This window comes from Biomphalaria glabrata, chromosome 1 (assembly GCF_947242115.1).
Source record: "Biomphalaria glabrata chromosome 1, xgBioGlab47.1, whole genome shotgun sequence".
NCBI classification, from domain to species: domain Eukaryota; kingdom Metazoa; phylum Mollusca; class Gastropoda; family Planorbidae; genus Biomphalaria; species Biomphalaria glabrata.
The window spans coordinates 31404944-31430186 of record NC_074711.1 but is presented as its reverse complement, the minus strand read 5'-3'; the positions used below and the strand labels follow the sequence as shown (position 1 = coordinate 31430186).

At 32.6% G+C, this 25243-nt stretch overlaps 2 protein-coding genes across 2 annotated transcripts; both read right to left on the bottom strand.

Annotated features, from left to right (window-relative positions):
* Positions 1-332: 332 nt before the first annotated feature.
* LOC106070520 (transmembrane 6 superfamily member 1-like) lies at positions 333-13281 on the bottom strand. Its single transcript, XM_013230447.2, has 8 exons — positions 13060-13281; positions 7992-8193; positions 6481-6563; positions 6140-6255; positions 5936-6022; positions 2729-2821; positions 2476-2595; positions 333-1055 (listed from the first exon to the last, which is right to left on the bottom strand). The coding sequence occupies exons 1-8, from the start codon at positions 13262-13264 to the stop codon at positions 822-824; spliced, it is 1140 nt and encodes a 379-aa protein (XP_013085901.1). The 5' UTR covers positions 13265-13281; the 3' UTR covers positions 333-821.
* Positions 13282-14549: 1268 nt separating this feature from the next.
* On the bottom strand, positions 14550-19526 carry LOC106070519 (transmembrane 6 superfamily member 1-like). Its single transcript, XM_056032583.1, has 8 exons — positions 19096-19526; positions 17230-17431; positions 16994-17076; positions 15886-16001; positions 15478-15564; positions 15281-15373; positions 15036-15155; positions 14550-14941 (listed from the first exon to the last, which is right to left on the bottom strand). The coding sequence occupies exons 1-8, from the start codon at positions 19298-19300 to the stop codon at positions 14711-14713; spliced, it is 1137 nt and encodes a 378-aa protein (XP_055888558.1). The 5' UTR covers positions 19301-19526; the 3' UTR covers positions 14550-14710.
* Between the last annotated feature and the right edge of the window lie 5717 nt (positions 19527-25243).

Genomic DNA, 25243 nt, shown 5'->3' with positions numbered 1-25243 from the left:
ATAAACCCTAATGCTTTGTTTGATTTTTTTATAGTTTCATCAATATGTGGATTCCATGACAGTTTTTCATTTATTATAACACCTTGGTATTTTGCGTTTTTAGTCTGTGTTACTGGTTTGCCACAAATAAGATAAGTGGAATTGATTTGTTTTAGTTTTTTTGTTACTCTTAACAACTGACATTATATAATATATATATATCATATATATATGACAGTATAAAACTGATATATGACAGATACACTGTCTGCCACCCACTGGATCTAGGATGACTCATTTGTGAGATAACATGTAGATACACAGCACATAATGTTGAGAAATTCAACAAGTCATTTTAAACCTTCCTACAGCAGAGTGTGTAAGAAAATGTATTATTGCCATTTCTGAATAAACATCAGGTAACAAAAACTGATAAAAAATATTCATTCTTAAATTAACAACAACAAATTATGATTTGCAAATGGAGAAATATGGAAAGCAAAGATGTAAAATTAAATACATATTTCAATTGAAAACTACTAGTTTACAAATTACATTATCTTACACATAAATATAAAATATTTGTATGGAATAATATATGTTTATCCAACATTATATATATAAATAATATACAAAATTTCTAATACAGTTATATGGTATCTAAAAAGAGTATAACAGTATAATAAATATAATGATAATTATTGTTTTTTTGTTAGTTAAAGTTAGACATAATAAAGGTTTTGTAGCAAAATCAACTGGATTCAGAGAAAATAATAACAAATCAATTTTTGGCGTAACAGAAGTGAAATAGTATATGAATATGTCTAATCATCTAAAAAAATTTATTTCTCTTTTTTAAGAGAGTTTAATTTCTTGGAATCATTCTCAGTTTTGACCAAACTGACGCAGCCATACATGTGTTCATTACGCTTGCACCACAACATGAAGAAGTGAGGAACCAGAACCAAAGCTAAGTTAATGGTCCAGAATACTAACCCTGGAAATCCTGAGATTGGTGATCTTAATGATGCTGGAGTCCTGTGATGTATTGATCCAACAATGTAAGAAAACTGTCCCTTAAAAAAGAACATAAAAATAATTTTTTAGTATTTTTTCTTTTAAGATTACTGTAAAAATTAAATAACTTTATTAAAAACCAATTAGTAAATTATATAAAAAAAAAAAGAAAACAAGCAAATGTGGGGCTGAGAAGCCAAATCTGCTTGGCTACCCAATAAGGGGGCTCAAATTCCAACTCGAGCAGAGTTGTGCTCGCTGAGCACCGAAAGGCAGCATGGAAACCTCCCAGATTTCCCGTCCCTCCACAAAAAAGATTGGACCATAGCGCAACGAGCATGCTATAAGCATAAAAGATGAACTATAAAACAGCAATTAAAAAAACAAAGAAAACAAAAACAATAGCTACGAAGGCGTTAGGATGGTATAGGAAGTAATCAACAGTTTTTTTAAATTTCGTATAAGAAGAGCTCATCACAAGCTGTTCAGAAAAAGAACACAAGCAGAATGTGTATAGCTTTATTAATTTCATTTTTTGTGTGTGTGACAATTGTTAAAACAAATGTTGCAATACTTAAATATATAAGGGCTACCTAGGAAATTCAGTAGTTTTAAAGCTTGATTTTATTCTAAAGGTATTTTTTTTAACTATAAATATTGTTCTACTTTTTAAAGATTTTATTGTTCATAATAAGATCTATAATAATATTTTTTTTATTGTTTATATTCAGAGTTACCTTTCTTTGCTTCTGACAAAAATGGTAGCTTTTTAAACTTGAAATCAAAGCTAATATGTTAATAAGAAATTAGTTTTGTAAGAGTAATGGTTGAATATGGCCTAATACAAATATTTATGCGGATGATATGGTCAATCATAACAATCACTGAAAGAAACAAAATAAAAATGCTAAAGAAAAAAAAAATCAGATCTTTTTAACTTTTAAAAAAAGGTAGCATATATTTGATAAAATTATAATAAATGTCTAATGTCAAGAATTACACCAAAGAAATCCTTCACAAACATATACAGAGAAATGGAATTTTTAGAGAAACTATCTAATAAATGATAAATATTCCTCCATTTGGAGAAGGTGAAAAAATTAACACATGTATTGGATTTTGCCTACAGATATGTCATAAGAGCCAATCTATTTGTCAAAGATCAGAATAAAGGAAAATGCCAGAAAGCTTAGCACATTATAAATTAATTGATAGCAGCATGAATACAACAACAGATATCAGGAAACGAAGAATTTTCCTCAAGACAAAAGATGCAGAGAGGTGAATAGCTATAGGAAGTCACTATGCCACATATTCTTCTGATTTCTAGAAAGATAATCAATCAAGCTATGAAACTCAATTCAAACTAAACTATGATCTCAGGAAGCTTAACTACTTATCACAAACATTTTAAGTTTAAAGCTGATGATGCCTGAGATTTACTATTTATAACTTTTATAGAAATATAAAATTCATTACTTGTGCTGAAGCTCCAGCATGAATAATTGACCAGTCAGTCATCCAATTTTGTCCTGGATAAAGTAATGCATAGACAGCACTCAAGTAGTATATCAGAAAGAAATATCCATAGGCAAGCATCTAAAAGAAAAATAGTGAAATTCTTAAGTATAGTTAATTATAATGTAGATACTTGAATAAATTACAATTTATTAGCAACATCTAATCAAAAAATCTAAGCAGAATTTAAATCATCATACAAACTCAGTTTTACCTGAAATCTAGGAAAATTTGATTCATCCAATAAATAGGGCTCATAAATTTTAGTGTAATCTTTCATTAATTCTGCATTACCATTCAAAACAGCCTGAAAACAAAGAAAAATATATAAATGAATCCACTTTGAATGTGTGTAAAATAAAACACTATTTATCAAGAGGCTACATCCCACTCAAGAGGGAACTGACATAGCACTACATTCTGATTTATAAGGAATAGTTTCAGAAATGAGTAACAGAAACATAAGCCATGCCAGCTCAATTTCGATAAAAATATAATTCAATTATTTAGAAACAGGGGCGTAACTAGGGATTTGGGGGCCCGGGGGGATTGACCTCTTTGGGGGCCACTTGCATTTTGACATTCGACATATGACATGGGATAATGTACGCAAAAATATATATGCCCCAAATCAAATTGGTTCAGTATATCAGTAAACTAAACAAAAAGTAATCAAGACTCTTTTAATGAATAATACCTTTGTTTATAAGTTAAATAATGCACAAGTGACAAATTTAAATTGATATCGCTTCACGTCGTGCATTCTGTGCAGCAAAGACATCTATAACATCAACTACATCAATAATTTCTAGTATTTGCAACTTCACTGACATTAAAGCCATGATAAGCCTTTCTTGTGTCATTGTGCTCCTGAGATAGCTTTTGATGAACTTGAGCTTTGAGAATGATCTCTCACATGACGTAATAGAAGTGGCCTGAGTTAGCAGTATTTGGAGGAGGTTGCAAAGTTTGAGCACACGTAATTACCATATGAAGCCTGTTTCCTCAATATGTCTATTGGTGATTGTATTACTGGTTTGTTGATGAAAAGTGCTCGTGCATCAATGACATCATTGAAAAAGCGATTTGCCATTTATTTCATCATACAAACAGGAAAAGTAGCACAGTTTGTCATAAGCGGGTCTTCATCTAAAAGGTGACTTGGTTCAAGAAGAAACCCAAAGGTATCCATTTTCTTTCCAGCCTTTGAAATCTGCCATTCATCTCCATATGAAATCTGTCCAGCACTTCTGTCACAACGTTTGAATTGCAGTTCTATTGACAGTCCTACATTAGAACTCAACTTCCAATCAAGTCTTTTTTTTTCTTCTGGTTGTTTTGATTACAAGGAATCCATAGTATTCACTACCTTCTTTTGCTTTTTCGATGGATTGGGTTTTTGTCAGATTCTCATCATTTTGCAGAAAGCATGAAAGGGTACTAATTTCTTTAGCAGCTTCCCGTATATGCAGTCCAGACTTTTGTAGTTTTTTCTGAACTATATTAATTGGGCGCAAGAGGTTTGACCAGAATTCAAGATAGACAAAAAATTCTTAATTTTCCACTGCATGAAGAAGATTCTGTGCTATTATTATATGGTATTATGTCATTGTTGGTTGTTTGTGTTTTGTGCGCAAGCAAAAGGATTCAGAGCATACAAAAGTGGGAAAGATCCATATCTCGTTATGCTCGAGTATAGAAATACTCCGATAAGTGGACTGTCGTATTCACCATCACAACTGCTGACGAGTAGAAGACTCAGGGAATCATTCCAACTGATCCCAAACTATTGAAACCATCGGTAGTTGAAAATGCAGAGACATTACTCAACGAATGACAGATGAAAAGCAAAGTGAAATACAATGCAAAAGCAAGACTACCTAAAGATTATTCTGTCGGAGAGTTCGTCTAGGTCAAACATGGCAGAAAGCAGTTGTCATTAAAAAAACATTCAGCCTCCAGATCTTACATCATAAAGACAAACGATGGAAAAACATACAGAAGAAATCAACGCTTTTTGAATAAGAGTTTCGATGAAGACATCTCTGGGTACTATGATACCGATGGAGACAATGAACTGCAAACTGTTGGAACAAACGAAACAGACAGTTATACACCAACGTCTAGAGAACTTGTGCCAGTCAAGACAACAAAAAGTGCACGAATTGTTAAAGTTCCTAGTAGACAGGGCCGGCCTTAGGCCACTGCAGCCTATGCGGTCGCAGTGGGCCCCGCGCTAATTCTAAGTGTACATTATTAAATGAAACCATTATAATGTATATAAAATAACAGGGTTTTCGCGACCCCCTGATTTTTCAGGGCCTCCAGGAAATCTCTTGAAAAGGCAAAATATACGATAAAGTCCTGAACTTTTTTTGAACTTATTCAAATCTCCTGAAGAATAGACGAAATTGACATTTTGGGTGCCTATAAATAAAAAGTGGCATTGCGAGATTTCATTTGATAAAAATTTATTGCAAAGACGAAAATAGGCCTATTTTCTAATTAAAAAAAAATAATTTTGACATTATGCTCATCCCTACCCAGACTAGGCCTCGCGCGATCCGTTTCGCATAGGGCCCCGCAAATGCTAGGGCCGGCCCTGCTAGTAGATATTACTCTTAAGAACTTTAAAAGGAAGGGTGTGATAATAACTTCAATAGGAAGGATGTGCTAATATTATATGATATTACGTCATTGTTTGTTGTTTATGTTTTGTGCGAAAGAAAAAGGATTAGATGGAAATAAAAATAGAGTTTCCATTGGATTGAGGACAGATGAATAGAGGGGTAATAACTCGAGTGTGAAGTTTAATTCTTAAATATAGACGCCAAACCCGAATAATGGACTATTCTAGCATTATTAAGAATAACTTTTGGATCTGTCATACTCGATTCTGTAAAGTTTGCTTCAAGGTTAATTAGTGTAGCCATAGAATACTCGCCATTTAGATCTATTATTAGTAAAGGTAACAAGATACCTAGAATTCGCTGTATATCATGCAGTTTTATTCGTGGCAACAACGTTTAAAATGTAAAACAAACCTTTAAAAAAACTTTGACCTCTGTGGGAAAAAATATTTTTAAAATGTCAACAAAGTGAACGTACTGATAGACCTAGATCTAGGTTTGGTCTTTGTGATAAATTTAATCCATAAATGTTGAAAAAAAAAAGACACCTGTTGACACTATTTGTCAATCAAATATATTAATTTATGTATTTACAAATAAATTTCAGACACCCATTTGGGGGCCCACCCTAGGTGGGGGATCGGGGGGATTTTAAAATTCTCCCCCCCTCCCCTCCTTAGTTACGCCACTGTTTAGAAACCTAGATAACATTTATAAAAAAAAAAAAACTTGTTGACTTGTACAGTCTGCTTCACTGTGTCACACAATTAATATTTTATTACAATACTCACAAGTGCTCTAAATATAGATATCGAGATGGCACCAATGAAATAAATGAGGAATAGGAAGTCAACAGGTCTATGCCAGATTGAATTAAACTGTAAGTTAAAAAGAAAAGAATACAAGTTAATATGGAGCAAGAAAATGTTGTTTTTACTTACTTTTACAAAATTAGTCTTTCATAAAAAAATGTTTTCAAAGGAATGTTGACTTGCCTTACGTATAGGTGTTTTCTGAGAATGTCTTTCATGAATGAACTTAAATCCAGCAAAAAGAGGCAACAGTATATAAGGAGTATTCAACAGAATAGAAAGCTTGAATGGATGTTTTCCTAATACAAATATTTTGTCAAAATTAGTAATATAATTTAATAATAATAAAATTAATAAATACATTTTCTTTCTTACATAATGGGTAATCACTTACATTATGCAACCCCCAGCCTACACTAAATGAATTTATCCTACTCATATTATGCATTTATCCATATGTATATTGATCTTAAAATATTAATTATTAGTGATTTTAACTGATGCATATATTATCTCAAAATTACCTGCTACACCGCCAGGTAATAATACAACCATACTATTAAGAATTGAGCCTACCCAATACAATCCAACATCTCGATAGCTGCGCCTGTAAATATAAACTTGCTTTTTATATTTACTCAACAAAGTTTAAATTATCTGTATAACAAATCAATCACCTGTATTCACATATATATAGATATTTAAAGCTATAAACAGTCATGAGTCACTATCAGTTTTGTTCTGTACATTTAGTTGTAATTAATGTTAAGTAAATAAGATGACCTTATGAATTTTGTTTCCATTTCATTGAAAATGTAAACACATAGGTAATTTAGAATAACTTCATCATATTACTTATATGAACAAATGTTTCTTTTACATCACAAATAAACATGCTTTCCTCTATTTCAAGAACTTCTTTCTTAGTTTGTTTTATATGTTTTGGATGTTCCTTCAGATTTGAAGATAATTACTTTCTAGCTCAAACCGCCCAAAGAATGACAGAGGATGGCAGTGGGCAGGATTGAAACCTACGACCAGCGCAACCACTGAACGACAGGCTAGAGCATATAAGACATGACATCTTAATTGACCAGTTGGTTTACAACAGCAAAACCATCAAATCTCTTAAGCTTTGAAGATGTATAAATATACCTAAAATAAGTGAGTGGAGTGGAAGAATAGCAGTATGAAAACATCAACATAAACAAGAAAAGCCATTACATGATGTTGTGAAAACAAATTGTTATTTAGCGTATCTCAGTCCTCGTAGATACAACAATGCAATATGTTAAACTTCTGAGCAACTTCTCATAAAATAAAAAAAAGAAATTTGTTTGCACATGTTATATATGTACATGTGTGTGACATTAATCAATACAAACTATGACACAAACTATTACACAAACTTCCTGACCTCCACTAATTAAGACAATTAAAAATCAATTTAATCGATGTAAACCTTAACAAAGGAAATATTATCTTCGTCCAGTGCCTGAGCTACCTAGTTAATGGAAAATTATCAACATGATTTGATAGAAAGTACACTTTCTCATAATCATGATAATTTAACAACTTATGAGCTTATGGATACCAATTTAGATAAACTTTGCATGAGTATTTAAATAATTGTACAAATATTTATCTAGCCTAACCTTTTCAAATTTGACTTGAGTCATGTAAAGAGCAAATGACATTTCAAAATATCCTTACATAATTCATATGTTTTTGTATTGTAAGTTGTTAATGTGGTATACAACTTTTTAAAGGACAATATGTTTATTCTGATTCAACAAGTCATAAAAATGCATTAAAATTGTTGAAATGCGAATCTGTAGGTTGATGTGTGCCCTTTTAATAAACTCATATTCGCGTAACTTGTAATCTTAGACTTGTATGCTTATGGATGCAAATCAATCATACAAAACTTAAGGGGACACAAGAGAGAACTGAAATATAGATAGATATATATATCATATTATATCAAATATTACACACACATAAAAAATTTATGTAAATTTTAAAAAAATCTTACTTTTGACAAAAAAGTATTATCATAGCTAAGCCAAGGCCATATTGAACAGTGCCATCCCAGTAGTTAATCAGTGTGCCGTGAGCAGTAAAAAGGTATGGTTCACCCTCAATAAAGTAAAAGCCAATGAAATTAGAAATGTATCCATCTAGTTCTAATCCTATTCCAAGATCTATCATGCATGACCAGCAGAATACTGAAACAGCTAAATGGAATGGAAACCAGCAAGCAAATAAAAATTATAATACAATGATTTATTCATGTTGTAAACAAAATTATTTCCATTTTCAATAGTCAAGTCATGAGGGAACATTACTTATGAAATAAAGGTACCAGAATGCCACCCACAGGTCTCTAAGGTGAGTAGCTCAGAACAAACAATGTATATATATATATATATATATATATATATATATGTTGATCTCAGACAGACAATATGCATCACTACATTCAAGAAGAACATTAAGACCTATCTGTTCAAAACTTTTAAAAATTAGTTTGTCATTTTAGATATCTTGATTATGTTTGTAATTATCATAGTGCCTTGTGCCTACATCATGTTTGTTAACAGTGCTCTATAAATTAATTTTTTATTATTATTATATTTAAATCAATATGATCTAATATAGACTACAACTGAATCCAAAAAATGCAAATAACATTTTGTTTTCATGATATATTTTTCTCATCTAACATATTGCAACAATATCTTTATAAATATTTTTTATATGTGGTGTTTTGAAAATAATGCCCACAATTATTAATATTTGTTCCATCTTTATTAAAGTTGTTAGTATTAAGTCAGTTATTCAATTTTAAAACACCCTATTTTGCTTACTCTGATTAATAAGTCAAACATAAAAAAAAGACTAATCAAACATTTATTAAATATGCACTTAAATTTCCTATGAATGATTATAGGCATTCTGTTAATAAGAAGCACTGACCTATATGATTAATATCTATTTGAATTTATGATTTTAAAAAAAACATATTTCAATATTTTTACTTGCAAGGAGCAAACTGTTGACCAGCCAGCTGACATTCTGAAATGGTTAGAGTTCCTCCAGCTTCAAATATTTTCTTTTAAGCAGCTTAATCAAATTGTATCTTTTAGATGTGTAAAAGATGGCTCCACAGCACATTAAACTTTGCAACTTTCATATTTTGATGCAGATCTTGATGTATTTATTTGTTTTTCTTTAATTTTTGGATTAATTGTGCTATGAGTGTAAGTCATTGTTTGAATTTTTTTTTTCTTCCTACACAGTGTAGAACTATGAGTCAACATGATATAGTTTGAATCCCATACACCATATTAGTCAGTTACAGGTCACATCTGAATTATTTCTATTCCTTCATAGCAAACTGAAATACTACTTACATACAAAGAGTAAAAAAGACAACTGATCTAACATGTGTTTATTAGCTATAAAGATGTGCCTTGAGTTTGATTTTTTTTAAACTATGCTTTAAAAAAAAAAATGTTATGAATATTCCTTCACCTCACAATCAATTAGTCACATATTTTTAATCATAATTTAAGGCCAATTGTCAAAGCCCCCTTTGCACTTTGAGTTTGATTTTTTTTAAACTACCAGTGGTATGATTTAAAACATTTTTTTTTAAATATCAATATTCCTTCACCTCACCACTAATTAAAACTATTTTTGATAAATACGGCCATGAGTTGGCCCCTAATTTTTATAATTTTTATCGGTCATAATTAAAGGCCCACTATCAAAGCCTCACTCCCCCACCCCCCCCCCTTAGATTTCTAATTAACACTAACATTCTATCAAGCATTTTTTATCTATTAAGAATGTCAGAAAAGAAAACTGGATATTATACTAGTACTGGTAAATTACATTATATAGATCAAAGAGATCATTAATCTAGACCTCCATTTGCAACTCCTAACATAATAAAACAAAGATATATATATATATATATATATATATATATATATATATATATATATATATATATATATATATATATATATATATATATATATATTATAGTAATATATATATATAGTGCTTTTTCTGTGACGGTACATACCGTTACTGTGTACTGGCACCTTTTTCAATGTGGGGAAAAATTATTACTTTTCTTGTATTTTAACATTTTATTATTAATTTATAAATAGTTAAAAGTTAGGCAATCCATCACTGAGTACAGGCACCTATTTTTTTTTACAAAAAAAGCACTGTATATATGTATAATAATTAATATTGTTACGAATCTCACTATCCAGGCTCTCTGCAAACTGCACCATACACCACCAACTTAAAGAACTTGACAAGTCAGGGCTCCAAAATAACGTAAAGGTTTAATGTCCATAAATAACAGCCAATACTGTACAATTGGCAGCACGTAGAACAGTACAAATAGCTCTGCGATAACAAATATTTCTCCGATAACACCGTTCCGACGTATCAAGTCTTGCACTGGCCTCTCCGTCTCGTTCCGGGCTTGCACTGGGTTCAACAGTTCAGGACTGACTTCACACACTTGGGCTCGTTGTGTCGGACTCGATCACAGACCAAGATCAAGACGCCGTTCGTCTCAACTGTACTTGATAGTACTCCGCACTGAACCGTCGTAATGCTCCGTACAGAACCACACCGCTGAACTGTGCTGTAGTCGACCGTGTTCTGAACTCTTGTCGTGAACCTCCTTTCTGAACCGTTTTGACTGCGTCACTTTCTTATATAGGGTCCCTACTGGCCTTCTCGAACCGGACAGAACGCCGCTCGACGTTTCTAGGTGGTCAGATGACTACAACTCTCGTGACGCCCCTGAGCTCTGTTCACGTCGGCGATCCTTCCCGAACTCTCTTGTTGACACTCGTCTCGGCCGATCGTCGTAACTCGTCACGGTTGACCGCTCGTCTAGCGCTGGCCTGGGGCGATTTGCGTCGGCTGACTACACACACACCACTACCCCCATTTGTGCCACCACCAGGTTTATAACAATATAAATCTAAACATTGATTGTAACTTACAATTTGAGGTACATAGATTTGATAGATCTATGTAGGTACATGTATGTGTTCCCTACAGAAATCAACACTATTTGGCAACTTTATGAAACATAGATCATATAGATCTAGATGAATTGTAGATCATTAGATGAATTGTAAACCTAGTTTTAAAGTTTTCTTTTGACTTTTGTCTTGATTTTTTTTTCAGTCTTCATTTGTAAGTCACGACACTAGTATTGTAGACCTAGACATCTAGATCTAGTAAGGGCTAAGATTCTAGATTACAATTTTTATTTATATAAATAATAGTTACACTATTGACTAATAATTAGATAAACTTAATGAAAATAAATATAACATTCATGATTCATTATTTTTTCATTCTTAATTGTCATGTATACTTAATAATTAAGTTAATATATATATAATATAGATCTAGAGCAGTGATTCCCAAAGTGGTCCTTATAGACCCCCAGGGGTCTACGAGGACTTCCAAGGGGTCTACGGAGGTGAAAAAATTAATTGGGGGTCTATGACCTGTAAATGGGGGTCTACGATAGTGGATCTCATTTAAGCATGTCTAAACTTTAAATTTCTTTTTCTATTAATGATTTGTACCTTAGTTAATCCTTTGAATTTTAGCCTTGTTAGTCTAATGATTTTATTTTTACAATTTTACCATCCTATTTTAATTAGCTTAATTTTGTCTGTATGAAAGTACCTAATCTTGTACATGACCGAGTCTGAAAAGAATTGTAGAAAGTCCATTGGTTATTAGAACTTTGGCTTCATTTTGTCCTTGTGAAACAAGCAAATGCATTTGTGCTTTTTATGCAATAAAGTTTAAAGTTATGTCGCTATGAAACCATTAAATCTGGAACATCATTTGAGGCAACGCCAACATGATATAATAGATAAAGATTTGAAATGTTTGATTGAACATCACAAAAGAGATGAGTTTTGTGAACATTTTACAATACTTTACTTTATCAAACTCTAGAAAACTGCACACTATAGGTAAAAAATAGACTTTGCCAGCCTTGAAGAGGTTTTGCAACCTGTTTTACACAATCCTATATCCAGTGCTTTTTTTGTAAAAAAAAAAAAGTAGGTGCCGGTACTCAGTAGTTGATTGCCTAACTTTGAACTACTAAAAATTAATAATATACGTTAAAATACGACAAAAATAATATTTTTTTCAAAAAGGTGCCGGTATGCCATAGCGGTGTGTACCATCACAAAAAAAAGCCCTGCCTATATCTGATATCATAATAAAAATTCCTCGTTGCTACAATATAGTGATAATATAGTGTGTTATTACTATCATAATTTTCATTTTGTTATGAATCAAGAAATCATAAAGATCTACTTTTTGATCAATGGCTCCATCACACTGAAGTATGATAGTTGTCAAAAGGCTTATGTGTGACTTAAACAGTGTGACAATATTTGAATTCTTGGGTGCTAAAGATCTAATTTTAAAACCAAAAAAATAAGCGGGAAACGGACGAAGTCTATTTAACAGACTTGTTTCATAATTTAATGTGATTAATTTGCTGCTTCAAGGTGATAACCTAAATTTTGTCAAAACGAAGTCATAATCTCAGTGTTTCTTGGGAGGATTAAATTAATGTAGCGTGCATTGGACAGCATGAATTTTTTTTTTGATTTTCCAAATTTAACTTTGTCAAACATTATATAGTTGAGAAGGTATAACGTTAAACCTAAATTGAAGCTCAATATCATGAATATGAAAATTTTATTATCAAACTTTTCCACCAATAGTTTTTTTTTTTTTAATTTATTAGTCAATTCATGTCATGCATATTTTTTTTTTTGCTTCATTTTAATTTGAATATCATCAATGTACAGACATATCTGCAAGAAAAACACATTTGATATTAATGAATTAAAAAAAAAATTCAGGGGGTCTACCGAAAACTGGAAAACATGGCAAGGGGTCTATGAGACAAAAAAGTTTGGGAACCACTGATCTAGAGTCTAGTATAGATTTAGTATAACAATATTGAATATAAATATTATAAGTTTAAAGTTAGATCTAGATTTCTAGAGCCTACTTACTTAACACCACTGGGTCACTTCGTTTGAGGACATTTCTAAAAAGTATGTAAGGCACAAGTGTTGCTAAAGTCAAAGCGATTGTGCCGGCTAGGAAAACTGCCACCTGTTCTTTCATCAAATCCAGTTTGCCAAGAAATATGCCCACAGGCCACGAGGTTTGTGAAAGCATAAAAATGGCAAATGGAATTAAAGTTGAGGCCTTCATTGTGAGCAAAGTCGGCTTAGCGGCTAAGAGTAAAGAGAATAATTTGGGATATTATCAGATCTATGGTTTGTAAGACCCAAAGCCTATGATAATATATAGAGTCAAGAAGATTAGATTAGATATACTAGATCTATTTCTTAGCCTAAGGCTAAGGCTTAGAGTAGACTCTAGATCTAGTTTCTTCCTTATTAACGCCCATACAGAGCGTCCTTAGAAGCTCACTTGTTGCCAACTCTACTTAACTGTAGTTTCTATAAGTTTCGCTATTATTATTTATTTTTAATAATAATTACTTGAAATAACAGAAACATATTTTTTATGATCCTAAATCCTAATTCTAACGTACTATAAGTCATATGATTCAACCTGCTGATTCTGATGCAAAGAATTTAATATATAGTACATAAATTTTTGTTTCATTATGATTATAGAAAATTGGCCCTACATTTATAAAACACTAGTATCTTCCCTTTTTTATTTTGGCTATCATAATCCTTGTTGTTTGTTAATAAATTGTATAGATATATAAATTTTCGGGTCAGCAGATATCTTATTTTCAGATTTTTTTAACCTTCTCAGCTATTGTTTATTTCATTTTTTTTTATTATTTCTTCTTGTTACTTTTTTAACCCCTTTTTTTTGTTGTTGCTTGTGCATGAATGAGAGCACAATGGAATGGGGTGTTAGGAATTTTAAGAGAGTTGGTAGAGAAAGATAGATTACAACAAAAATAATTCAAAAATATAAACTACATTGAGGTCCAAGACTTTATTCATTCTTTAATAAAAATATATTAATCTTAATATTGAAGGCACAAAAATTAACTCGCATATTTTTGTATTATATTATAAATATCCTACCATAATAATAAAAATTCAAAACTAATTCAAATTTTACAATATGCATTATCTTAAAATTTTGCATTTATACTTAAAGTCAATAAAACCAATTAATTCAGATGTAAATAAAAAGCATTTCTAAAGACATAAAAAAAAACTTTAAAAAATTGTTTTTTAATAATTACATTGGCAGAAATCATAAAAATTAAATCAATCTGGAAATTAGCCAAACTACATGAAACATTCAATAAATAACAAATAATTTTTAGCACCATAATAAATAATACTGTTTATCAATGTAAAATATGTATAAATGTAGAACTAAAATTAATATAGGCCTATAAATTACAATGTGAGAAAAATTTTCAAAAGCATTACTACAATTAAAATGATTAGAACTTAGCCAAGAATATTATTGCGCTGTTATAAAATAAAATATTTTAGAAAAAATATTTGATAGAAACTAGTTAAATAGTTAAAATTATAAGAGATGTAAAAACAAATACTTTTCATAATTTAAAAATTACAAATATAAATTCACAATCTCAGCACTTAGCTTCACAATAGTATTTATATATGTTCATACTCAACTGTGCTTCATCTATATTTATTTAACTTTCTTAGGTGAGCCAATTATTTTGTGTTTTTTTTCCTTCCCACGAGACTTGTGACCATACATATCTTCATTCTGTTTGCACCACCACACAAACAGATGAGGAACTATACAAAACATCAAGTTTGTTGTCCAATATATAAAAGCTGGGTACCCTGTGGTAGGTGGCCTCAGTGAGGCTGGAGTTCTATGATGAAATGATGCTGCCATGTAAGAGAACTGACCCTGAAAAAATATATATATTCTAAACCTCAGTGGGAAAAAACAATTGAAACTCAAACTGAAGAAGAAAAATTTTCTAGACCTAACACAAGATTACCTGAGCAGCTGCACCTGCATGAATAATTGACCAATCAGTCATCCAATTTTGCCCTGGATAAAGTAATGCATAGGCAGCACTCAAGTAGTAAACGACATAGAAGTATCCATAGGCAAGCATCTGTGTAATTCATTGAAAGAGAAATTATTTTTGTATGTATTCGTTGAGTCGAAAAAAGTTTTTAAAATATGGACGTTTGTTCATATTTTAGACAATATAAAAGTTAAGATTTAAACTAAAAGTACCTGGAATTTAGGGAAATTGGATACATCTAACAAATATGGCTCATATGTTTTTGTAAATTCCTTCATTAACTCAGCATTACCACCCATTACAACCTGTGAAAATAAATATATTAGTATTGAGACAAAGTTTTTGTGTCCAGTAAATTTAAAATAAAATTAAATACAAAATGTAACCACAGTAACTATATCCTACTTACAAGTCCACGGAAAAGTGAGAAGAGTATAGCTCCAACGAAGTACAGGAAAAAAAGGAAATCAATTGGGCGTTGCCTGATGGAGTTAAACTGATGAAAACAAAAACTACAAGAATTAATTTATTTTTATGATAATAATAATAATATTAGAAAGGTATATATGGACCTATTTATTGGAACAGCATGTTAACATTTAATGCAGCAAAATATTTAAGCTTTAAAGTTAGAATAAAGTGTTCTAGTCAGTTAATATTTATTTTTGAAAAAAGATTTTCTCAGAAAACCAATGTTACATTTACTTTTTAATGCTCAATTTAATTCAGAAATAATATTTAATGTTAACAAGTTATAAAAAAATTAGTATAAATAAAATGCTCAGATAAAAAAAAATTACACGTTAAATTATTTTACCTTGCTTATAGAAGTAGTTTGATTAGGACGTTCATGTAATAGCTTAAATCCAGCAAGCAGTGGCAGAATTATATAGGGAGTATTGAGAAGTATAGAAAGTTTAAATGGATCTTTACCTAGAATTACAAAATTACATAATTTCTATAATTATGATGTTTTGTTTGGTGTAATGCACAAATTGTAAGACAAATTTCCTTATGGATAATAAAGATTATTATTATTATTATATAAAGTAAAGTAAAGTTCCCCTTTCAGACCTTGTGGTCTATAGGGCAGATGATGTAAAGGTCATCTGATTCTGTGGCCTAGGTTGACGTGGGTGTCATGTGGCCAGCACAATGACCAACCACTTTTACTTTTCCCCAACTAATGTCAGGTACCCATTAGAGCTGGGTGGACTAAGAGGCGCCCAAAGATCCCAAAATAAAAAATCCCAGTCTTCATTAGGATTTGAACTCAGGACCCCCGGTTCAGAAGCCAACAGCTTTACCGCTCAGCCACCGCGCCTCCATTATTATTATATAATGCTTAAGAAATTGCACAAATTGTAAGTGTAAATTTTAAATCAAATAAAAAAAAATTGCCCTTAGCAAATCAATATGTTGAGATGATTTAACAAAATAAATGTATATTTAATTGTTTCATAAGGCCCTATTATAAGATCTTCTAGTGCTATGACTTATGGTTTAAATGATAACGCAAGTTTAGAATGAGCATTTCTGCGATACGCTAGTAATGTCAAAGAGCTAAAGTTTTCTTAAGATGAAGAAAGCTCAATATTAGCACCCTAAGAAAACCTTGCAATGCTAGCATGGTGAACAGTTTAGCAAAAACTGGCTTCTATGTGGGACAATTGTAGGTCAATGTCAAAGAATTTCAGTATCTAACAAGCAGCTGTAAGCAGGCTTTGACATTTCCAATACAAAAATCTGTATAGTTTAACTGAATTTTCATTCTCTTAGAAGCCTCCATAATATTTGGATTTAACAATGTAATGTTGTATTGCATGTATTTTTTTAAATTTAAAGCTGAATAACTGCTTTTTTAAAAATCAATTTTCATCATGTTTTTTGTCATATAAAATAATGTAGCAAAAAATTTATAATACCTGTTATGGCTCCTGGCAGAAGTACAATCATACTATTGAGGATGGATCCAACCCAATATAAGGCTATGTCTCGATAACTGCGGCTTTAAATAAAGAGAAGTATACATAAATTTTGGGCTTTTGTTAGTCTTTTTTTTTATAAAACATTTTATATTCTTCTATCATTTTAAGTTACAGAAAAAAAATCTCTAAAATGTGCAAATATTTAAGCTAATGATTTGCTGAATAAAACTTACTTCTGGCAATATAAAACTATGACAGAAAACTGGAGAAGAAAATGAACAATGCCATCCCAATAGCAAACTTGTGCACCATAAGCAGTGTATAAATAAGGCTCACCCTCAATAAAGTAAAATGCCATAAAGTTGGAAATAATGCCATCTATTTCTAGTCCAATGCCAAGGTCAATCATAGTTGACCAGCAAAACACAGACAGCACTGAAAAAGAACAAAAAGACATCTTTTTGGCGTTTTATTCAAATGTAGACCTATAGAGGAACTTATAAATGAAAGAGACTCTAATCTTAGTGAAAGACAGAGTGGACTGGATAGAGATGGTCAACACATCAAGTGGATGCTCAAAGGGTGCAATAGACTAAGGGACAGGTGAAGGGTGAAGACCTAAGAAATATTAGATGTTGTAAGATCATAGAAAAATTAAACGTCTGAATTTTATTTTTAAATAACAGTTAGAAAAAATATTATAGCTCTATTATAACTAAATTCAGGTTTGTGTGACTGAAATGTTGTTTTCTTTTACAAGTTTTGGATGTTCCTTTAGATTGGAAAATGATTATATCCTATAAAACTTTTGCAGAACAGCAGGTGATGATAGCAGGCAAGGTTCCAGCTCATGACATTAGTTGAAGTGCATACCACATGACCATGCATCTAACCCGTTACTCAACTTGATTCAATGTACAACAGACGATGGTTTTAAAATTACAGTATTACAAAATAATATACATCATAAAGATAGAGCTAGACTACTTTTTATTTGCTGAAATGATATTTAATCATTTTAAAGATGTGTATTGATTGCATTTCCAATTCTTTTAAATTGAACATGTACCTCAAAAATCACTACTACAACCAATGCTTTTCCTTGTGCTAATCTAGTTCTTTATGTTATCTAAAGTTTTAAATTAACTATCATTGCTTTTTCCTGGTTGATTGAGACAACTCTTACAAACACAAAGAGAACTTAGAAAGAGTTCTTATATCATAACTTTTCATTTCAACATCTTAATATTGAGTTTTTAATTTCACTCACTGTAGTTTAATATTAATAAGATATTGGTTGTTTGTTTGTTTGTTTTAGGGAAGGGATCATTTTCATTCTCTAATTAGGTTTCCATATCTGCTAATCAACTACTTCTTTGTCAACTAATTCAGTATCTTATTATAATTATTCTAAATGTTGTCAAACTTGACTTGAGATGGCTTAATTTATAAGTTTCAGACATTCCTTCAGAAATAAAGATTGTTACATCCTATCCCAAAACTCCTGTTGAATGTGAAATGATGACAGCAAACAGGGTTCAAACTCAAGAACCATCATGATTACAGTCCAAAGAGCAGAATACAAGGCCAGGCACAAGTGTGTATTACCTTTCAATTTATCATTATAGTTTTCTCACTATGGCTATCATGAAATAAGATGCCCTAATTATAATTAAGCTTTTGAAAAAAGTTACAGGTATCTTAAATATTTAAGTTAAGTATCACATCCCTAACATGACAGTATACTCATGTAAAATAGCAATAATACACAAAACACTGAACCATGATTTACAAATACTAAATATATGAACGACAAAGGCACATTTCTTATTTCATATACTAGGACAAATTCGTACAAGTGCTCCTTCTTCCCTAGTATCATGGCATTAGAGCATACAATGGGTTGCTGAATCAGCTAGGAAAACCAACGACTTAGAAGAGTTTGTGGCATGCATGACTAGATTGACACATGAAACATAGGATGTAATTATCTTCTCTCTTGAAGTAACTTGTAGCCTAATTTTTTAAAAGACGATGTTTGGATCTTAAGACTTAATTTAAGTGACTTATCTAATTATTAAGATCCTGAAACAACTTACTTAATACTAATGGATCAGTCCGCTTAAAGTACCTTTTGAGAAGGAAATAGGGGACAATGGTTACTGCTGTTAAAACAGTTATGCCGGCTATAAAAATTGCGACCTGTTCTTTCATCAAATTCAATTTATTTATTCCGAAAGATACCAGCCATGACGTCTGTGACAGCAAAAAAATATAGACAGGAACTCTGTATGCTGGCTTCATTCTTATTATAATTATTCAAATTAATAAATGTGAAATAATTTAGCTAGAGCTTAAGCTCTAAAATAGATCTTAGTATAGTACTGTACTACTGTAGGGCTACTGATCTAAAGTCTAGAGTAGTGTAGATGTAGAGAAGATAGTAGATCTGGATCTAGATTTCTAAATGTAATAAATAGTTAAAGTCGTTATAGACTGCTAGATAGACAGGAGAGCTGCCGACGCCCACAAAAAGGAGTTTAAAAAAGTATTATATCTAACTCTATTATCAATATATAGGTCTGTGATCTAACTCTAGTACATAATACTATTATTACTAAAATATTAGTATTAGATCTAGATGTAGATATATACATACATATATGCCTTTCTTCGAATCCAAAAATTAATGAGAAGTGCAGTATTTCATGTAGATCGACAACTTCGATATAGAGGTAACGGTCCTAGCTGCGACCTAGTCCTAGCCTATATATTGTCACATTCAGCGCACACATAAAACTTTGTCCGCCGGTGGTCGATTTAGGTTTTATTTTCACCGTCTACAGTGGACTTTCTTTTGATCTTGAATGTGTATTCCGCAGCCTTTGTAAGAATTCTCCAGCAGTCCATCTTTCTCGTTTCGAAGCTGCCAGGTGCTCTCTTAAACTATTCTATGTCAGTTAAAGCAAGTTTGCGCCTAAGCAGACCTTTAAAGCGTTGGGGTTGGGGGTCACCACTGTTACGCAAAACATTTTTCAACTCACTAAAAAAGGTTGCCTTTGGCATACGGTCCCTGTCCAACGTAGCTGTCGAACTATAAGCAGTCTCGCTATACTGTCCATATCTGCGTTTGCGAAAACATTTCCATCTGTACAGGGTGGGGAAAGGGGGAGAATTTGAAAATCTCCCCCCCCCGGGTCCCACACTTGAGGGGGGGGGGCAAATGAGTGTTCGATTTTTTTGTAAATATTAAATAATACTCAAAATGCAGGGGCCCCCAAAGAGGTCAAGCCCCCTCCTCTGTCCCTCAAATGATGGCTAATTCCTAGCTACGCCACTCGTATTTGTAGGGCGGTCTTGTCATCGTATGTCTATGATGGAACGCAGACATCTTTGATGCCATTAGCGCAAGCTTTCATTTTTTTTCTTAAGATTGATATAATAGTAAGTATCTAGGGCCTATCTCCCTTGAAATACATATCTTCTTAAATAATTTCACGCTGGCTTATGTTCATTATACCGGTAACCATTAGTGTTCATGTGTTTAGTTAAATGCGTGCAAAACTAAAATTGATAACATCTAGCGTTGTCGAAAGGGCTTCATGACACACTAAACAAGTCACAAAAATGTTGTCTTGGAGTAGTTACAGCAGAATAAAGCAGGGTTACGTTTGCTAGTAGGCATGGGAGTAGCCAGGGGGAGGGTTGGGGGTTCACCCCCCCCCCCGAAATGAAATCCCCCCCTGCGTGTGTGTGGGGGGGGGACGGAATTCATTGACTGATTTTTTGCTTTAATTTTGCTTATTTTAGGTGAGATTTTAATACTAAATCATCATTTACCGCAGCATAGCCGAAGGGGGTTTTGAGTTTAAAAACCCTTACCAGGGGGGTTTCGAGTTTTCAAAAACCCTATCAGTGGGTTTTGAGATAAAAATCCCTCTACCAGGGGGTTTTGAGTTTAAAACCACCCTACAAGGAGTTTTGCAGTTAAAGCCCCCTCTTCTATGAACAAAACTAACAAAAATGCAAACGACGATCACCAAATTCCTAGAAAACAGCTAAGAAGGATTTTGACTTTAAAACCCCTCCAAAAAAATACGATAAACACCCTCTCAATATAAAAAAAGCAAATTACATATTTCAAAATTCTATGAGCCAAAGGGGTTTTGAGTTTACCCCCCCCCCCCCCTCCAGTTGGGGGTTGAAACTAAAAAGTTCCTATTCAATATAAAAAAAAGCAAATTACACACTATAAAATCTATGAGCGTAGCCAACCAAAGGGGTTTTGAATTTCAAACCCCCTGCCAGCGAGGTTTGAAGCTGAAAAATACCTCTTCAATATAATAAAAAAGCAAATTACGCACTGAAAATGCTATGAGCGTAGGATAAGGGGGTCTTGAGTTTAAAGCCCCCTTCAGATGGTTTTGATGCTAAAAAATACCTCTTCAATATAATAAAAGTAAATTACACTAAAATTCTTTGAGCGTAGCTAAGCGAATGAGGAGTTTTGAGTTTAAATCCCCCTCCTCCAGATGGCTTTTTTAAAAATTTAAAACCCTTTCAGGTGGTTTTGAGTTTAAAATCCCCCTACAGAGCGTTTTGAGTTGAAAACCTCTCTCTTCAATATTATTTTAAAGCAAACTACAGTCACCAAATTCTATGACCGTAGCTAAATGGGGTTTTGAAAAAAAAAAATCCAGAGAGTTTTTAGTTTAAAACCCCTCAACGCATGATTTTGACGATAAAACTTCCCTTTTCGATATAAAATCTAAAGCAAAATACATGCATGTAATTCCAAGAACGTAATCAAGAGATGTTACACATTTCTACCAGTGGCTGGGCTCCATTAATAAAGTGTGAATAGTCATCTGCCGAAATTGAAAAACACTAAATGTGGCTCAACAAAGATGGCTAAGACAGATTTTAGGAGTCAGTCATAGAGATCGGGTCTCAATCAAAGAAATCAAATGCCGAACTGGGAGTCGAACCCTTAGTAAGGTTGTGACAGAGCGTCGCATGAGGTTTGCGGGACATGTTCTCCGACAAAATGAATTACGCATAATAAGAGTTGCGATGACATCCTAGTACAACTTGGCGCCACACATTCATGGAGGTCCTCAGAGCAAGTGAGAAGAGGCTTCAGACATTACCAGTGAAAGATTTTCGTGGAAACAGCTTGCCGCCAAATGCGCCGAACGGCGAGGGAGGGTCTAAGTCAGTAAGAATAGCACATTAGGTTTTTGAAATAAAACTTTTTAATAGCAGGAAAATGCACTGTAGATACCTCAGAATATGCATTTTGTTGGCTTTCAATACCAGAAATAGTGCTCGGCGGCGGGGCTCTGCTACAATTTTTCCACTAACTCCAGGAAGAGCCTATTCTAGGGCACAATAAACGTCTTCAGAAAGAATGTTTGTAAAATGTTTTACATGTTTCGGATGTTCCTTCAGAGTTGAAGATAGTTTACTTCCTAGTCCAAACCTCCCGCAGGACGACGGGGGACGGGAGCGGGCAGGATTTGAACCCTCGACCATCGATAAATCCGAGCGACAGTCCAGGGCGCAAACCGCACGACCAGGCAGCCATCCATTCTGATGGGTCAGAATGTAATAAAGATAATGTACACACACACACATACATACATATAAAAAAAAAAACTTTTTCGCGGGGGGGGGGGGAGAAAAAAAAACTCCCCACCCCCACCCCCCGAAAAAAAATCCTGACTACGCCCATGATGTGTACTATACAGTCTATATCCACACTTTGACAATGTAAAAACTTGTTGATCTTTAAAGCAGAGAATACATTTTAAAATGTCAACGGAGTCTCTATATAAGCAGGTGTAAAAGATCTTAACTCTTTCTGAAGCTAATAACCAGGTAAACATTTCTGAAATTGATTCATGACGCCCATAGCTGAAATAAATATTACCAATACTCTCCTAACGTAGTAAAATCATGTTCATTCACGTACAGACATATACATATATACAAATATATAGTGTTTTTTTTCCTCTTGTAAAAGTGGACTAACTGTCAGTAATGTAAATGTTTGTGTTGTTTTTTCATATAATTTATATCCATAAAGTTTATAGCTTAAGTAGAATTGATATATTTCAATATATTTTCTAAAATATTTTTTATCTTCTACACTAAAAATAAATAGTGACTCGCCGCTCACCAAATTAAAAAGCTTACCCAACGCTAATAACGGATTTAAAACTATAATACAATATAAGCAGAACTACATGTAAAACAATGTTAGAATCGCTTTAAAATGCATTTATCTGTAGCATATCACAGTAAGTACATTGAATGTAAGGACTAATATTTAGGTGTGTGTGTTTTTTCTGCTTATCATCACAAAGAGCACTAACTCTGTCAACTCCCCCCCCCCCCCCTAACAAGATGCAGGCATAATCTCCCTTCAAACAGGAGCACATCTTGTCGGTAACCTGACGAACTGTGTGTGTGTGAGACTAACTGCGAGCATCTATTTGAAAAGGGAATTACCGTGTCTACATACCGCATTAGTTCTTCTTAGGTAACTGTAGGCGACCTGGATTAAACAAATCGCTTGAAGCAAATTTACTTTCCAGTGCAACAGCAAATAAATCTGTGGAAATGTTCCATTCACATCTCCCAGAACAGTTCGGGGTGACATTTATTAGAAAGAGCTTCATGCACATTTAGTCAACTGAGGTGGGAATAGAAACTCCATAGGTTCATGTTAAAAGTAACGTGCGGGAGGAGGGGGGTGGAAACACTACCACACGTGAGATATTCATGAACACATACATTGAAACTGTAACAATCGAAGAAAAAGAAAAAGCCGTCGCGTTTGTGACAAGTACGACATGTGAATATTTAAAAAATAACAGTAGCTCTGCACGTCAATTTGGAGACATGCACAAGGGAGAGATAATTAATCAAAATGGTGGGTCTATAGTCTAAGCTAGTATTTCCCAAACTGTGTTCCGCGGAACCCTAGTAATCCGCGAGGAATGAACAGGTGATTTACGAACTAGTGGAATAATTAACTATTAGGTCACCACGTGAAAAAAAATAAGAGCGTGTTGCTCTAAATGCTATGAATGTCCGAAGTGTTCCGTTAAGGAAAAAGTTTGGTCTAAGCAATAAGTCAGATAGTTATCACATGTTCAATATTATTTGAGCCTGTTATATTAAAGGTCTTATTTTTGAATATGTATTTGAAATAGATCAAAGTGCACGCCCAACATAGAGTATTTAGTAAGGATTAAGCAGTCTACAACATTAGATATAAATATAAATCCCATATGCCAGGACAAATATGTACAAATACTCCTTCTTCCCTAGTGCAATTAGAGCATGGAATGGGTTGCCTGAGCTAACCAGGAAAACCAGTGACTTGGCAGAATTTAAGTCATTGGTTAATATGTATGACTGAATGCATGACGCGTAGGACGTAATCATCTTCTTTTTTTTTTTTGAAGTAACGTCTGTATTATATAGGATAATAAGATAAGAAGAACAAATCTGAACAGTTAAAACGTAATGTTGAAAATTCATCTCTTCGGTCTCTTTTTAATTTTGGTCAAGATTTTAATCAGACCGATATTTATATTTATTCAAACACTCCTTCTTTCATAGTACAATAAGAGCATGGAACGGGTTGCCCGAGTCAGCCAGGAAAACCAACGACATGGCAGAGTTTAAGACAAAGTCATTGATTAACATGCATGACTTGATTGACCTAGGAAGATGTAACGTCTGTATTTTATAAGATATAAAGAAGATATAAGTTGATAGGCTTAGAGTACTAAAAAAAATAAGTGGATAGGCCTAGAGTTACTAAAAAAATAAGTGGATAGGCCTAGAGTATTAAAAAAAAATGTTAATAGGTCTATATTGGTAAAAAAAATAAGTTGATAGGCCTAGATTATTAAAAAGAAAACTTGATAGGCCTAGATTAGTAAAAAAAAATAAGTTGATAGGCCTAGATTATTAAAAAAATAAATAAAAATAAGTTGATAGGCTTAGATTATTAAAAAAAAACAAAGTTGATAGGCCTAGATTAGTAAAAAAAAAATAAGTTAATAGGCCTAGATTATTAAAAAAAAAATAAGTTGATAGGCCTAGATTATTAAAAAAATAAATAAAAATAAGTTGATAGGCTTAGATTATTTAAAAAAAAAAAAAAAAGTTGATAGGCCTAGATTAGTAAAAAAAAAATAATATGTAGATAGGCTTAGAGTAGTAAAAATA